This window comes from Ostrinia furnacalis, unplaced genomic scaffold (genome assembly GCF_004193835.3).
Source record: "Ostrinia furnacalis isolate ACB-3 unplaced genomic scaffold, ASM419383v2 OfSCF3837, whole genome shotgun sequence".
NCBI lineage: Eukaryota > Metazoa > Arthropoda > Insecta > Lepidoptera > Crambidae > Ostrinia > Ostrinia furnacalis.
Window position 1 is genome coordinate 254155 of NW_021134076.1, and position 17532 is coordinate 271686.

Genomic DNA, 17532 nt, shown 5'->3' on the forward strand with positions numbered 1-17532 from the left:
CGACCGGATGGGCACTGAGCTTAAAGCTCCCGCAATCAGAAAGTTTGCTGGACATTGAGCTATGAAACTTTGGAGGCCCTATTTGAAGAAAATGATTTGAGCTTATTGCAGGTTAATTGATTTTCATGTTGGTTAGAATTGAATTTAGTTAGAATACTGCAGGAAAAATATATATATAGTTGGACAGAGTAAATGAAAAGAACTACGAAAACTTTTACCTGCTGTGTATTTTCGCTATAAAAAAACTTGTTCTGCTTTAATATTCATTAAAATGTATAGGGCAAGTGACCCGGTTGTGGCCACCGACCCCTTTGTGGCCATTTAGANCTATAAACAGAAGATTTTATTTGAAGTCGGATTGGAATTGGAAATCGGAACCTAGTCTTTGGTACTCGTGTTTGTGCTATTGGGTATGGCACAGCACGTCCAAAACCTTTGAAAATGCAAACTGTATTCGAAAAATAAGCTTATATTTAAAGTATTTTTACTAATCTATCAACCGCTGCATCAATCCATCTCGACACTTAATGGCAGTTTAACCCTGTACACGAAGACTGGTACTCTACAGGTAAGGATATTTCCATGGCCGATTTTAGCGCAAATCCCGCGGGTTCGGATCGGATCCGTGACGCGCGCATTATTGATGGCCTTACAGCGCCGGTCGAGTCGCTCGACACGGGAATCGAACGTGAATTTTGCGCTTAAAATCTATTCGTGGTAAAGTGTTCATGCATTGGAAACTGTGGATGGATTTATGAATAAATAATAAGTACCTTTTTTATTGGGAATGGAAAGTTATAAATAAATTGCTCCAATAACCCAGTAGGAAATAGCGACTTGATAACAAATGATGTCAACGTGAAATTGTGAACTCAGTCAGTTTATAATATAACTCGTGAGATTGTAAATTAACAGTGGGTTTAGGCATAGTACTTAATAATATAGACAGTATTACATACCGTGGTTTAGGCATTGAACTAATATTACTACGTATAGAACAGACATCGCGAACAANTACTAAGGATTACGCAATAATAACCTGTATTACTTTGATGATAGGGTCGGAAATCGTGTAATTTATAAAATACTAGGTGGATCAAGTATTTAAAAAATTGGAATAGGTGCCGCTAGTGTGTGGATCTGTTCTAGTAAATACGTCTCACTCATCTCTACCGACGACCTTATAAAGGTAGCAGGAAGGTGCTGGATGCAGGCTGCTACCAACCGGTCATTATGGAAATCATTGGGGAGGCCTATGTTCAGCAGTGGACGTCCTGTGGCTGAATTATGATGATGAAGAATATTGTCATCTATGAAGTAAACGAACTCGTAAAAACATTAATGCAATTTGAAAATTAATTAACGCTAGAATATTTATGAGCACTTATTCCAGTGCAAATGTATGCAGCTAGAGATAACTGCTTTGTTTAAGACACACAGTGACCCAATTAAATGGCTGATCTACATACGGCTATTTGCTAACTGCTGTGAAACACGAAAGGTACACATTTTATTGATAACATTAATGTGTCCGGTCAAAATACTTTTTACTAAATGCATACAAAAATTGATACGGTCGTTTAAACATTTTTTAAGTTTTGTCTAATAAGAAAGAATAAGAAAACTTTAAGTAAAATGGGTTTCACGAATAAAAACCCCATGAAATTGTGACTTAAATCCGTTATTCTGCGATGTAGGGCACACTTTTTTTTGTTATTATTGTTTTTTTTAGTTTAGCGAGTCGCTTTTGTATTCGTTTTAAATCTCTTAAATAATATGTAATTTAAAAGAAAACCGTCTGAATGTTGTGCTTACCCTTAAGTGACATATATATCAGAAATGTTATCTTCATAAATGTTAATCATAAGAGTATAATATATATGTTGTTGGTATGCCATATAAATAAATAAATAAATAAATAAATGATAATTGAATGATCAAACGAACTTACCAAGTGAAGTTCGATCTAAATTATCCTGTTTTCGCCGAAGAGATTTAAGGTCCCTCCCAACCCGAAGATTTCTATATCTTCTTCCCTGGAGGTAAACGTCAATGTCATCTCTTCTCTAAATATAATGAGACCGCTCGGACACCGAGCCCACAGCGTGGTAGGGGTGGGGTTGCCCGCTCTTTTGTTTTTTACTACTACTACGCTGAATATTGTGTGCGGATTGGNCTACAGTTTGCAACAGTAGCCAGAAAAAAAATAAAAAAGATTTTTCTCCATACAAATTTTCTTGTCATATTTTTTTTAAGCATGAAAGGCTCGTTTTATCGAAAAATGCATAATGACAAATGTAGATCAGCATTCAAAATGCTATCCAAAACAATTTTTGTTTCGGTGAAATTATGACTTTCGATCGTATGTCCACCTATTTTTAAATTCAAACTACTGTGTGCCGCACGACTATTGTGTGAGCCCACCCGTAACCCAAGCTTATTTAGCTTAACACAAGGGGCTGGACGGGACTATTAGTAATTAATTTGTGCAATACAAAGTGCTTATAATCTTTAAAAAAATATTTTTATTGCTGTATATAACCTTCCTTTCGTATACTAATTTATGCGTCAGTGTCAAGTCTGCGATTTTTATTCTTTGATATTTTCGTAAAATGGCTGCCGCCGCGGTGACGCCTAGTAATTAACAAATTAAAATTAAATTAGTGTTTTAAAGTGCATAAATGTACAACTTAATGGTAAAGAGTCATTCCTTGATTTTTACTTAATATGTATCTGGAGTTATTTGAACAGTATTTTCGTCTATAGGATGGCATATTTCAAAAAACAAAACTGCACTCAAGCGTGTTGTCACAGCAACCGCTGAGCACATACTAATTGAATTTCGGTCCCTGGACCTATTTGCGTGCCAGAAACAGTCTACTTGACATGTCTTCTCTAGTACGTAGTACATTATAACTCAATGGGTTTAGGTTAGATTGTTATCTAACTACGCAGTTACGTCAGTTTATAATCTGACGGAATTCTCAATTTTAAGATGACAGATAACATACTAAAATGTATCTATGACTAACCATTTAAAAATTTTACTGAAATTGCCGTAGATGCTTTTTATTCTTAAGCAGATAGGTACGTTACATAATTTAATGAGACAAGATGTTATTTCTTTGTGCAACTTCGACGTCCCTGGAGATATTCCAGAACATTTCAAAACAAATTGTCAACTAGAAAATTCAAGGTGCAATATTGACATATAAAATAGAGAAGACTTTGTGCTTTGGAGAAACTCATTATCGTCTGCAGTCTGATACTTACTGACATATTTTACTAACTAACTGACTGGTTAAGTAATTTCACATACATAAACTCGCACTCACATCACACACAACACATCACACACTACACATCAAACACTACACGTCATACACTACACATCATACACTACACATTACTCACACACTGCTATTTTTGTTCTTAGTTAAATGTATACCAACTTAATGTTATTTGTTAATGTCTTTGTCTGAAACGCCCGTCTACTTAGAGGTGGGCGCTAACATCTGCGACACAGTCTTAGACTACTGCAAATGTTAACGCTAAAATGATTGTATAAAATTGTTTCTGGTTTCAAATAAAGATTTATTTATTTACTAGCGGCCGCCCGCGACTTCGTACGCGTGGAACCCGTTTTACCCCCTTCATCTATCTTACGCGGTTTAGATTTTTTCATACTAATGTTTTTTCCTGCTAACTCCCGTTCCCGTTGGAATTTCGCAATATCCTGTTGTAACTAAGCTTTAAGTTTACTAAGGTAGGTACCTGCATGCCAAATTTCAAGCGTCTATCTTAAGTGGCTTAGATTTTTTCATACAAATGTTTTTTCCCGCTAACTCCCGTTCCCGTAGGAATTTTGCAATATCCTGTTATAACTAAGCTTTAAGTTTACTAAGGTACCTGCTTGCTAAATTTCAAGCGTCTAACTTAAGCGGTTTAGATTTTTCATACAAAAGGATTTTCCCCATCAAAGGCGATACGTGTAGGTCTAGTACATCAATAATTATCGCTGGGTGATAGTTGTCCTCCACAATAATAGGTTGCAAACATTGTGATATTGAACACGGAACGCTACAAAAGCACAAGTCCAAAAGCCTTCCAGATGAGTTGCGAATCAAGTTGTATTGACACAAACCTAAGAGGTGCATGTGGTTGACAAATGTGTTAGCGCAATCAGAAACGACCTTAGGACCCACGCCCAAATTTATACATTCGTTGTGGTCATTCCAGGATATACACGGTAAGTTAAAATCACCCAACAGAATTACATTATCAGAAGGAAATGTGTCGAAGAGATGTTGTATACTTTTACCTATCTCTTCGTAACGAGATGCAAAAGTGCCTAAATCTGGTGGTATATAGATCAATATGATACGTAGTGTGTGACAAGAGTTAATCGCGCGCGCAGGTATAGATATGCATAATGACTCAGTGGCCCGTGCGCCCCGCCACTCGACGCACGACTCGGCTGCAAGCTCTCGCCGGGCGCACACCATTACTCCTCCGCCGCGCTTCTTATTAGTCATCTGGCAGTCACGGTCGCAACGAAACATGTCATACCTACTGTCACATAATTCTGAGTTAACTATGTCGTCTTGTAACCATGTCTCAGTAAGCAACAATATATCAAAATCGTTAGCCAGTACGTTGTTGTATAACTGCAAACATTTAGTTCGTAGGCCACGCACATTCTGATAGTAAAGAACTAGCTTTCTTTCATTTACTTTAATATAATTAACCATTTATGACAAGACAGACAAATAATCTCGTAATAAAAAATAAAATAAAAAATCGCTCATTATTAGTACGTTGTTCTAATTTTGTTTTATTTATCAGTGTAAATGCTTTAAGACAAATATAAAGGGTATAATTATTGCTTAGGATATTGAAGTCGGAAACATAACTAGCTAGGCTCAAAACAAATGTTCTTTGGCGGTATGTAATATTATAATAAATGATGGGGGCTACCGGGCTGAACACATCAAGTGAGCCCTCATTGTGCTGGTAAAGTATCGTTACAATGATTGGATTAAAGTGATCTTCACGTGAGAACAATTCATGATAATACGTTAATTTGATGCATCGAAAATAATTGTTTTCATACATGGAACTTATATATGTCTGAATGTTATATTTTACTGTAATAATGCATAGAAAATAAGGGTTATCTCTTTGTTTATTTAATAATAAATACTTTAAGTGATGGATCAGTTTATTAATATTTATAATTTGTGATGAAACTGTTATAGCGATAAAAATAGTATACCTGCATAACAATGAGTACAAACAGGATAACATAGTGCATGCGTGAAGTACTTCGTGATTTAAATAAAGACTAAACAAATGGCTTAAAAGTAAACAAAGGTTAATTGTCATGTTATTAGTTATTTTATAGACTATAAAAGTACTTCCCTTCAGTATCACAATACCTTTTTTGTAGATAAATAATTTTAAGAAAACTAGTCACTTAATTTTTCCTAGGTCCATGATATCTACAATATTTATTGCAGGCGATGTGTCGTTTTTTCGAACGAATATTTTCCCATTTCGGATCCAAACATGTTGGTAGGCAGCTCCTGCAGCAGTCTCGCGAGTTTTCGTATGAATCATTTTGAAGAAAGGAGTTAAATGCTCGTTTATGTATATTCTCCTCGGATCACTAGATGGTGTAAGTCCCAGATCATTAGTGGTAAGACCTTTCTTCCTTCGAATAGCCGATATAATTTTGTCCTTAATGAGTTGGCTGCTCATTTTTGCTATAATATTTTTTGGTGATTTTGCGTTGGGTAATTTCTTTGGAACACGATGAATGCTTACGATGTCGTCCTTCGATGCCTGGACGCCCAATATTTCGCAGATGGATAGTAATAATTGAGCGAGGTCCTCTTTATTGTTCTCCGGAACGCCAGCTAATATATGATCNTGAATGTTAAAATCTCGTTCCAAGTTGGCTATACGACGGTTATAGATATCGACCTCCTTACTTAGGCTTTTAACCTGAGTTATTTCCTTGGACATTTCTTGTGTTTTCGTTCGGAGATCATCAAAGGATTTAGTATGAAAGTTAAGTGATTGAGAAAGGTCTGTTAGTTCATGCCTAAACTGACTTTGTTGTTGAGTAATGTTATCCAACGTTTTAGTCACTGAACTCACTTGTGTTTTGATCTCAGTTATTTCCGATCTAATAGTACGCATGAAGTCACTGTTAGATTCTTTGATATCTTGCAAAATGGTCATCATTTCCTTTTTGAAGTCGACGAGGTCAGCCCTTTTGAGAATGTCTGAGTCAGGTTGTTTTCGCCTCCGTTGAGTAATTTGCGAGTTTGAGTCGGTAGCTTCACAATCCGCGTCTGTGTGTGAACCAGTAAAGGTAGACCCCTTGTGCGACTTAGAAGGCGATCGCTTAACGCTCATATTGAATGGTCGAGTCAATAAGGTATTTAGAATACGCCACAGATGTGAAAGGGACGAAAAATGCAAGCGTTCTTGTCCCGCGGAGGTGCACCGGAGTGAGGTATAATGTTCAACAGTTGTAATGGTAACAAGTCACTCAAACGCAGTTACACGACTTTTGACTCACTGACACTTTATTTAAGGACGACAATTGGGAACTTATTATTTAAATTATATCCGATACGCGCGACACACGTCTGTCCGCTCGAGAGGTGCGACGACGAAAAAAATATAATATGTTACGGTTAATGTGATAAATTGAAAATTATTAATAATAACCGGTTATTATTAATAATTTCCGTCAGTCGCGGTGAAAGTGATAAATTAATCACATTTAACAGTGATTATTTAATAATTCAACCTTAGTACTAACAAATTTCATAAAAGAGAACAACATCTTGTGTACGTGCTCATGTACAGCCAAACTTTTGAACGTTTTGATATCATATATTAGTATAATTTGGCATAATGAGTTTGGAATGTTTTTTGCATAATATTACTTTTCCATGATGCCTATAACATAATGTTTTGATTTAAAGTGAAAAATAGGTTAAGGTGCGGCGGGTAAGCCGCCTATTTAGTTTTATACACACATAAATGACCTCATATTAATCACATTTACCAAATCATGCGGTAATTATTCATAATAACCGGCGATTATTCATAATTTTCACATTTATCACTTTGACCGTAACAAATACATAAACTGTATGAAACAATTACCTACCTATGTTGGAAATTATATCATCACTGTATTATAGTCATGTTCGTATTTGGTGGGTTATGATAAAAAAATATAATTAACAATCTTTTCAACATTTTTAGGGTTCCGTACCTCAAAAGGAAAAAACGGAACCCTTATAGGACCACTTTTTTGTCCGTCTGTCCGTCCGTCTGTCAAGACCCTTTTTCTCAGGAACGCGTGGAGGTATGAAGCTGAAATTTAATTACTCAGGTCTACTGTCCCTTGAAGCTGTGAAAAAATCAAACTTCTAAGCCAACGCAATCAAAAGATACAGCCGTTTATGCCGCAAATTTTCGACACTTGCAAGGGAATCAAAACCTACAGGGTGCTTCCCGTGAACTCAGAATCTTGAAATTTGGTACGAAGCAACGTCTTATAGCATAGATAAAGGAAAAATTACGAAAACCATAAATTTTTAGTTACATCACATAATATATATTTTTTTAATAATTTTAAACTTACTACCCATTTCCTCGTAGAGGTATTAAATTGAAATTCATACCAAATACTCAGGTCTATAATACCTTTAAGCTGTAACAAGATCAAACTTCTATGTCAACGCAATCAAAAGAAACAGCAATTTAAGCTGCATATTTTGAAACTCGCAAGTACTCGCAAGGGAATCAAAACCTAAAGGGTACTTCCAGTCGACCTAGAATCTTGAAATTTGGCATGAAGCAACGTTTTATAGCACACATAAAGGAAAAATTACGAAAACATTAAATTTTTAGTTACATTACAAAATATATATTTTTTAATAAATATAAACTTATTACTTTTTTCCTCATGAACGCGTAGAGCTATCAAGTTGAAATTCATATCAAATACTTAGATCTAATTGCCTTTAAACCGTGAAAAAAAAAATTCTAAGTCAACGCAAAAACGCAAAAGTAGGTACAACCATTGATACCGCATATTTTGAAACTCGCAACTACACGCAAGGGAAAATACCATAGTTATGACTCGATTGTCGTAATGAACGAACTTTGTAAACCTTGCAGGTTTGTACGGAACCCACGGTGCGCGAGTCCGACTCGCACTTGGCCGGTTTTTCCGTTTAATACATTTCGTTCGTTCGTTTCAGCCGAAAGACGTCCACTGCTGGACAAATACATTTATTTCATGAGAATCCGAAACCCATTTTATATAAATTTTATAGCGATTTGACCCTTGTACTATGAAGTAATACCTAGTACTTATTGTGGTCTTTTATCTACATGTGTTTGTTTATTATATCCACAAATCATTATGCAGAATCGTAAAAGAGGCTGAAAATAAAAGACAAATTTAAAAACTTACCGAAACTCGACACGAAGTTAATGTAGGCGAGAATTAGCACCAAAGTTCCAACTGCAACAAAAAACATACAAATTAGATTTGTTGATGTATTATTTTCACTGGCTGATGAAGAAAGTTACAGTTATTATTATGATAAATCGCCAGTTTTATAGCTATTTAAAACTCATTTTATTTTTGCAAGTAGGCTCTTAAAAATCACTTTTACACGTCCCAGTGTTAACCCTACCACAACTTCGGGACAATAAATGGGCCAGTGCTGAGAAGTTTGTAAACTAAATATACTTTTAAAACTTTAAAATGTATGTAACGCATAGTATATAAGGCCCACTATCACGCTACATGTAATGTTTTCTATATTCAGTAAAACACTTCCATATTTTGTTTGAAGTCAGTATTTTCCACGACCATTAAAATTCTAAGTACACTAAATTGAATGAATCTTCAATAAGTACTTTCTCTACTTTTAACCTTTATCACATGCGTACCTCTCGCGAACATTTTGGCGGGAAACTTGGAGGAGGGACGCGTGCGTCTCCCCTGCCGACCGGATGGGCACTGAGCTTAAAGCTCCCGCAATCAGAAAGTTTGCTGGACATTGAGCTATGAAGCTTTGGAGGTCCGATTCCAAGTTTAAAAATAATTTGAGCTTATTGCAGGTTAATTGACTGTCATGTTGTATAGGATTGAATTTAGAAAACTACAGCAAACATATTTAGTTGGAGAGAGTAAATGAAAAGAACTACGAAAGCTTTTGCCTGCTGTGTATTATCTCTATAAAAAAACTGGTTTAATACTCATTAAAATTTATACCTAACTAAAAAAGCTAACGCTTAAGGTAGCAGTAAATTTCGTAGTCTCATAGCAACTACGGTATGTCGATACTATTGCTTTAGAAAATAGTTTTTGGTGCTTTATTGACATAAAGTTATCTTATGTGTTTCTGTAGTAATTGTTTCCACAAATATCTTGAGTTGGCTACTAGTTTTAAGCATAATATAAAATGCTACGATTTCGTAGCTCAATGGCGCTGAAAATTCGTAGCCCGTAGCAAGCCGGTGCGTGTGATAGAGACAATACCCACTTCTAATGTGTACTGTAACGATATTGAAATAGTCTGGTAGTGTTTATTAAAATTATTATGAAACCGCCGATTTATTTCACGGTTATGATGAATAAGAAATCATCTTCGAGGATTAATAAAATTCAATTGAATAATAAACTGTCCATTTCATAAATCAACCTAGCATTTACCGAATGTTTTCCGATATATTTAAACACTGATGGAACTGGCAGGACTTCAGACACCAACGTCAAAACCTTCAAGGCTAATAAGTAAAAAAAATACTTTGCTAAACTTTTCCAATATAGTTGCGCTATATTCAAATTGATTAATCCCTTTTCCAAATTGTCCATTATATCATTCAAAATACTCCACGTACCGACGTAAAGATTAAGTTATGTCCTCTCATTAGTACAGACACTGAAATGATTACGGCACAACGAAATGGACTAATGAATCACTGAAACTACAGAGAACCCGAAATAAACGATATTAAAACAGGATTACATCTCATTACTGGGACGGCAGCTGAAAACAGAACAATGGCGGCAAATGCCAATTTGTTGTGGCAAGTATGAAATCAATCATCCCGATTGGCTATTCAGGTCTTTTGTCTGCCTATTTCAATGGAGATTTTTCACGTGCCAATATTCAGAATTCAACCTTTACAATGTGCCACTCAAATTGATTGCAATTGTTCGGATTGTGCGTTCGCAACGGAATCAGAATTAATAAAAACAAAACTGCGTCTGCATACTGCTGCGCTGTTGCAAAATAATAGTTGGCTAGTAGGTACACTTTTTAGAGTGACTATAACAATCACTCATTGGGTCATGCATGGGTTAAATAATAAGCATAATATACAGGCGCTGACTCTTTTATAGGTTGTTGGTACAGCCATTTTTTCCCTGTACAGCAGTGGACTGCTGTAGATAGTGATGAAGATTTTCAACCTATATTTTCCAAGGTTTGGACCTACGAAAGAAAAAGAAGAAACAAATAAAAGAGCGTTATTATTCGTAACTTCACAGCTACTGGAAACAAGATACAATTTTCCGATAATAGTATTCAAGGAGAACTTTGTCTCGCCATAACTTAAATCGATTCCTAAAACATTGTATTACAATCCGCAATAACGTGACACTTGTAACTATGTGATCAACCACAAAGTCCCATCCGAATATCACGTGCCACGTCTGAACAGTAAAGCAAACTCGGTGTCGTTGAAAAATGAAATATTTTACGATCGTCGGTTCGGCAGGTCGTCAAAGTGACCGACGCCATCAGCCGATTGAACGGAAGGTGCCTATAAAGGTCGCCTCTCACCCATCTTACGTACAACTTTTGATCAAGGTATTTGAATTCGATGAAAAGCGTATTCTAGATCGATCAATCTTTTCCGTTCCATCCGTTAACTTTTCGCAGATGCTTAGTTTGGTTTTGCATATCAAAGATGAGTCTAAGACTCTAACCTGTAGGTTTTTATTGGAATGAATTAAAACTGAACTTAGTGAAGTATAATGATTTTGTGATTATTACTACTTCTACTACTAGACTACTACTATTTACATCAAAACAAATGTTTTTACTGCTACAACATGTTTCTTGCTCTACTTATATCAACCAACCAAGAGATGGAATTTAAATGCAACGAAGCAGACATGTGAGCGACTACCCTAACAAAGAAGACACTGAAAACTTTGTTTAAAAAGTAAGCTCCACTTAAGAGCTTATAAGGATCGGTGATATTTTGCTTTGAATATTACTCGGAGCAGGTGAGGCGAAGTTTGCATTAGTTTCCGCTCGAGACTTGGCTCTAATGTATTTTAGAAACTGACCAAGTTTGAGCAAGAGAAGTTGAATTTTATTAAGTTTTTTAAGAATAAGAACTATCATAATATTGTTCTTTTAAAAAAGTATGGATGAAAAAGTTTGTCCAAGAAAAATCAAACTTATGAAGCATCTTAGTTGGGTTTCTTTCATTATAGCTTTGTGCAGGTTTAACAGCCAGTGTTTATTAATTTAGTAATGGAGCATGATACGAAATTTTTTGAGGCTGTACTTATTATCAAAAATGGTTTAGTCACGTGATCAATATTGTGCCATAAGCCATAACAGATAAGTATCTGTAAGGGTATGGGTACAGCCCCGAAAATTTTCGAAAACACCCCTGTGTTAGGTAATTGTGGTGTGATAGGGGGACATAAGGAATCGTAAAGACCTACATTCAGCGGTTACCTACTTATGTTCATAACAAAACAACAAATTTCGAAAATATATCTGTGTTAGGTAACTGTGGTGTGACAGGTTATACGGAATCGTAAAGACCTACATCCAGCAGTTACCTACTTATGTTCATAACAAAACAACACAAGAGAACTATCTAAGTGGACATCTTATAAAAGCAAAACAGATCGAAACAGTTTAATTCCGCCAATGAGAGACGGGGTTATTAAGTGAGGCCGCAGAGAACCTATTACCCAGAGAGCTTTAATGGCCGGCACAGAACGCGCATATTGCAGGCTCCATCCCCTGATTGGATTCTAAAAACGTATTTGTTCTGCAATCCGATGGCTGGGGATAAAACTTAGATTAATAAAACCTAGATGGATAGTCTTCATACAAACGCTTCGTCAAGAGTGAGGCAAAAATCTTATGTCATTAGTGTCAATTTTGTTGGGGAGTGTAGACAGTGAAGGCGATTTTCCCGAAAGTAGGGAAATTTTTAATACGTTTTTAATTATTTTATAATTAACAAAAACAAAACGCATCATGTACTTACTTATTTATCGAATTCAAAGTACCTACCTAATAACAATAAGATAAATCGACTTAAAAGTCTCGATTTCATAAAAAAGGAAGTGTATTTGTACGGCGAAAAATTGGGAAATAAATTTTCTTGTTACTGGTATCATTCCCGTATTTAATTTTTGAAAGCCAAATTCAAGCAAAATACGCGTCGAATTGTAGTACTTACTTATGAAATGTAACACTGGCCACTTTCTTTCGTTTTTCTGATGTATTTTAGACACCCTTTCACATCACAAACCGCTTTAATTAATTAAAATTCGTCGGACGTCTTTACCAATTTTTCACTTTGACAGTTCATGTGACATTTACGGGTGAGCCGTGCCGGCTCCCTAAAAACTGCCTCACCTTTCGTGCACTGACTATCTATCTAGGTTTTATTAATCTAAGGGATAAAATAAATAAGCGTCACGAGTTTCATTAGGGATAATGCGATTTTTATACTAGCCTTTGGTCGCCGCTTCTCTTGCGTTTTGTTGATACATAATAAAAAGTATACCTAGGCATCATGCAACAGTCTCTACCCGCTACATCGTTTTCGAGTTCGTTCAAAAAAGGTAGCCTTCATTAGCTTACCCAGCTCTATCAATCTTAAAGTTACTGTGTGATCTAAAAAGTTGTTAATTATTACCAAAGCTATGTATAAAATCGGTTAATCTCTCTCTCATGCCTCAATCAAAACTGCACTAGCGAGTGCGGTAGCGGGCGCGGGCGTTTGAGGTCTTGGCGTCTGCGTGTTTGCCGCGCTTCGGCGGGCGAATCAAAATGGTCTAGAACCACTGCTTTATCACTGTAAATTATGTTTATTTTTAATTAAGACCACAGGGTCTTCGGACAGGAAATTGCTTCGGTAGTCCTCCTGTCCTTTTCTTTCTCTTTCTGAGAGTCCTCCACCTGAACATAAGCTCCCCTGGCTTACCTGGAAGTCTTTAAATAGACTTCGGACACAGGTTGGCCGTAGTAAGGACAATCTGGTCATTCTTGGATGGCTCAAACATGGAGTGCAGGTGCGGTTTTATTCCCCAATCGATGAAGCACATGATGTCGTGCCCTGAGTGCCCGAGCAACTGCACTCAGGAGGATTTAATGAATGCTGCAGTATGTTAAACATAGTGCATAGCATTTAAAAAAATACATTGCTTTTCAACTATATGAGGAGTGAATAAAGTTCAAATAATGGTGGCAATGCTGACATTGCATCTGATATTTTAATGATACTACCAAGCCTTTATGCCTGCTTGTTTTATTTGACTATAATTATGTTTTATAATTTTTGTAAAGTTATCCAAAAATTATAAAACAAGATGATAATTATGCCTATGCCTAAAAATAAAGAAAGCATTAGAGCAACATATTGTCACTGATATAGCAATACAATGTACCTTCTTAACTCTGATATTAACCGTTTGCCATTTTGATCTTTAAAATAGGGTAAGACATTTGGCTAATTTAAGAGGCTATCACAGTACAAAATACATCAAATTGAATTTTTATTGATGGTTTCAAAAGTAACATTTATATCACCCTACAATCCCTACATATTTTCATTATACAGCAAAGGATTAATTTGCTATTAATATGTCTCGAGTAGGTACAAGTATCATTCCTTCGTGTGGACGAGTTTAAGAAGTATGATTTATTTTTATACTATCTGATAGATGCAGCAGAACTGAGAGATTTTATAAAATAGTGGCCTAATTTAAAATTTTAATTTATCAAACAAATTACAAATTTATTAAAATAATTTATAATATGTGTAAAAAAAAGTTTTTAAGTATGTTTAAATCTGTTATCTAGTACCCATAGTAAAAGCTTTGCTTAGTTTAGGACTAGAAGCCCATTGTAAAATGTCCAAGGACTAAATAAATATTATTTATTAGTCTTTTTAGTTTACTAGTGTTTCAAAGTAAGCGAGTGTGGTCAATTGGTAAGTTACTAAGTTTTACTAACCTCAACAACTTGGTAAAGCGCAAAAAACAATGAAAAGAAACTTACCGTTAGTCATTTTTGGATAGAATCAACGCTATGAAAAGGCAACAACAAAACTTATGATACTAAATATCATAAATAATTCACAATGAAAATTAAATAATCATGTTTGTGAAATATTATTTGTTTGTTGGTAAATAATAAATCATAAAAATGTCAAAATTGGAACCGGTTTTTCAACTGTCAGTGTCACGTTGATAATTGTTCCGAATTTTATTCAACAGTGTAAGATCAAGTAATTTATTACAAATATTATCTCAAAATACCTATAATAAACAACCGAATCTTCTATACTTATAATAAATCTGTAGAGAGGTCAATTCTGTACATGAAATATATTTTCAAAATAACTATCAGGGGATGATTAGTGATCGATACTGATGCCAAAAATGCAATCAGTAAAATTTTTGTCTGTCTGTCTGTCTGTCTGTCTGTCTGTCTGTCTGTCTGTCTGTNGTCCGCTCGAGAGGTGCGACGACGAAAAAAATATAATATGTTACGGTTAATGTGATAAATTGAAAATTATTAATAATAACCGGTTATTATTAATAATTTCCGTCAGTCGCGGTGAAAGTGATAAATTAATCACATTTAACAGTGATTATTTAATAATTCAACCTTAGTACTAACAAATTTCATAAAAGAGAACAACATCTTGTGTACGTGCTCATGTACAGCCAAACTTTTGAACGTTTTGATATCATATATTAGTATAATTTGGCATAATGAGTTTGGAATGTTTTTTGCATAATATTACTTTTCCATGATGCCTATAACATAATGTTTTGATTTAAAGTGAAAAATAGGTTAAGGTGCGGCGGGTAAGCCGCCTATTTAGTTTTATACACACATAAATGACCTCATATTAATCACATTTACCAAATCATGCGGTAATTATTCATAATAACCGGCGATTATTCATAATTTTCACATTTATCACTTTGACCGTAACAAATACATAAACTGTATGAAACAATTACCTACCTATGTTGGAAATTATATCATCACTGTATTATAGTCATGTTCGTATTTGGTGGGTTATGATAAAAAAATATAATTAACAATCTTTTCAACATTTTTAGGGTTCCGTACCTCAAAAGGAAAAAACGGAACCCTTATAGGACCACTTTTTTGTCCGTCTGTCCGTCCGTCTGTCAAGACCCTTTTTCTCAGGAACGCGTGGAGGTATGAAGCTGAAATTTAATTACTCAGGTCTACTGTCCCTTGAAGCTGTGAAAAAATCAAACTTCTAAGCCAACGCAATCAAAAGATACAGCCGTTTATGCCGCAAATTTTCGACACTTGCAAGGGAATCAAAACCTACAGGGTGCTTCCCGTGAACTCAGAATCTTGAAATTTGGTACGAAGCAACGTCTTATAGCATAGATAAAGGAAAAATTACGAAAACCATAAATTTNAGGCTTTCTCACAATTTATGTCAAATTAGAAAAATACATCCCAATTATGCCTAATGGGGACGTACACAAATATTGACGCAAATGTCATCGTGCATGACATACGTAAAGTAAAAGTCAAGTAAGACCAGATGAATACAAATATTATTAATTTTATTTTGAACTAGCGGCCGCCCGCGACTTCGTACGCGTGGACCTCGTTTTACTCCTTAGTTCGTAAAATCTGTTGTTTGACATCATGTTGATAGATGGCGTTTCACGGCTTCCCCCGCATGAATATTTACGAACGTCAAAAACAGTAGTTGTAGATTTTAACCAATGACGATAGATTGCGCTTTTTAGACACGTCTTATTTATTTATTGAAATTCATTTGTCACATATCATCATAAATTATAACCTATAATTATGTTAATCTGGGTTGTAAACAATAATACTGTAAAGTTTCAACAAAATCCGTTCAGTAGTTTTTGAGTGAAAGAGTAACAAACATCCAGACATCCAAACTTTCGCATTTATAATATTAGTAGGATTGTTATACGTCGCCACTAATGACAATAATTTTTTTCCCATTTATCCTCAGTAGGGACATAGTCAGTGTCCACAACTGGGAATAGACGGACTGCGGATACTATGCGGTATTCACGAATTACCTCAGCCTGTGCCTCAGTGATATCATGCGTTGCGCTTTTTTGAACAGTAGGATGCTCCACAACTACACAGCACTGTGCCATACTTGAGCCCCATATAGGACCATATAACGCGCGACGCAAAAGTATAGTCAGCGACTCAGTGCGGCCGGGCCTCCGAGATTAGGCATCAACCGGCTTAGTGCGCCGGCGGTAGCCAAAAGCTTAGGGGTGAGACGATTCAAGTGGCCGTCAAATGACCACTGACCAACTAACTACAATCCGAGCTACCTACCGCAAAGATTTTCCGACTGTAATATGTTGTGTACGTTCCCCCTACAACTAGGTGGGACCCTGCTGGCAGAGCATTCCTATTAACTATTATGTAACCACCTATTTATGGCAAATAAATTATTAGTATTATTCCTCTATAATATTAGTAGGTATACATACATAACTTGCTGTTCCAAATTTTCGTCATTCGTTTTCGTTTCATCGCTAAAAATAACTTAATTTTATTTTTCATTACGTCTGAAATATAATTTGTAGTAAAAATAGACTGTAATGAAAAATAACAATAAAATATTTTAATTACCACGTGATCGCAAAATCTACCACCAAGATTTTGCGGATACACTATAAAAGTCCAGCNGTAGGGGTAAACCCATGATTTAAATAGTAAATGCATAGGGTAAATAGGTTTTTGTCTGTGGTGTCTTTTAGGCATAAATCTAATTTCTGTGGCCCTAATTTCCTTGTTTTCCGTGGCATAAAATGGCCTAGGAAATTATAAAAGACCATTTTTAATTCGGCGTAAAGTAAAATTTTGGGTATTTCTTTATTGGAATAAGTTTAAAATTGACATTTTAAGAAATGGGTATCATAATAGATATAGAACAACTTGTTTTTAACTCTAAACTCAATCTACTGCATTTATCTTCCTTATTTGTGTAAAAAGGTCGTAATGATACAATATTTATTGCTATGTTGGCTTGCGAAGGTACACAAAAATGGGTCGAACAAAAAAAAGCAAATCACAGAAGAAAACTTAGAGAAAAAAATATTTATAATAATTTCCTTGGCTACCAAAAGTTCATGACCTTATAGCTTTGTTTCTAAAACGAATT

At 35.4% G+C, this 17532-nt stretch overlaps 1 protein-coding gene across 1 annotated transcript; it reads right to left on the reverse strand.

The window, feature by feature from the left end:
- Positions 1-5472: 5472 nt before the first annotated feature.
- LOC114358303 (uncharacterized) lies at positions 5473-6423 on the reverse strand. Its single transcript, XM_028312235.1, has one exon. The coding sequence runs from the start codon at positions 6421-6423 to the stop codon at positions 5473-5475; it is 951 nt and encodes a 316-aa protein (XP_028168036.1).
- Positions 6424-17532: the final 11109 nt, after the last annotated feature.